At 27.0% G+C, this 689-nt stretch overlaps 1 protein-coding gene across 1 annotated transcript in view; it reads right to left on the bottom strand.

Moving 5' to 3' along the window:
• The window catches only part of LOC110263814 (zinc finger MYM-type protein 1-like), a 1672-nt gene continuing 1514 nt past the window's right edge, over positions 532-689 (bottom strand). The window contains exon 2 of the mRNA XM_021105629.1: positions 532-559. Coding sequence (XP_020961288.1) covers positions 532-559 — 28 coding nt within the window. The remainder of the gene's footprint in view (positions 560-689) is intronic.

Below are 689 nucleotides of genomic sequence, written 5' to 3'. Positions count from 1 at the left end.
TTGTAACATATTTTTTTAATATTATATATAAAAAAATTAATATTATTAATTATTACTATTTACTATTTTTTTAAAAAAATTTTGGGGGGGACCATGGCCACCTTAGATTATGTATAATGCCTTCTAGATGACAGTCACTTCGCTGACTAAAAGGTGGAATATATGAGTTTCCGGCCTCTATCGCTTCACTAAAGCACTGAATAGTGCATAATGTCCTTTTACTTCGCTTATTTGCGAAATGTGATGGAACCGGTTAAGGCTTGGTTTGGTAAAGTTTTTTGGAGAGGTGCTGTGCTTTTGAAAAGCATAAGCACTTCGTTTTATGTTTGATAAATAAAAAGCCCATATGTTTATGCTTGAAACTTTTAAAAGTTAAGAATGCTTTTGAAAACACCTAAGGATGAGCTTTTTAAAATTAGCTTTTGTTTATCAAAATTAAAAAGTCTAATATAACCTCGTACATTAATTAATATTTAAATTTAATTCTTACATTGATGTCTATTATAATATTTTTAAATTTTAAAAGTTATTTTACCAAATGCACTTGTTGTTGTTTATGCTTAAAAGCCATTTTTAATTTAATTTACCAAATACAAATGCTACAACTTTTACAATGCTAACTTTTAAAAGTTATCTTTTATAAGATACTTCTGAAAAGTAAAATCTTTACCAAACTAAACTTAAGGCGA

Source organism: Arachis ipaensis, chromosome B06 (assembly GCF_000816755.2).
Source record: "Arachis ipaensis cultivar K30076 chromosome B06, Araip1.1, whole genome shotgun sequence".
NCBI lineage: Eukaryota > Viridiplantae > Streptophyta > Magnoliopsida > Fabales > Fabaceae > Arachis > Arachis ipaensis.
Note: the sequence above shows the minus strand (reverse complement) of the source record. Positions and strands in the feature narration are given on the sequence as shown.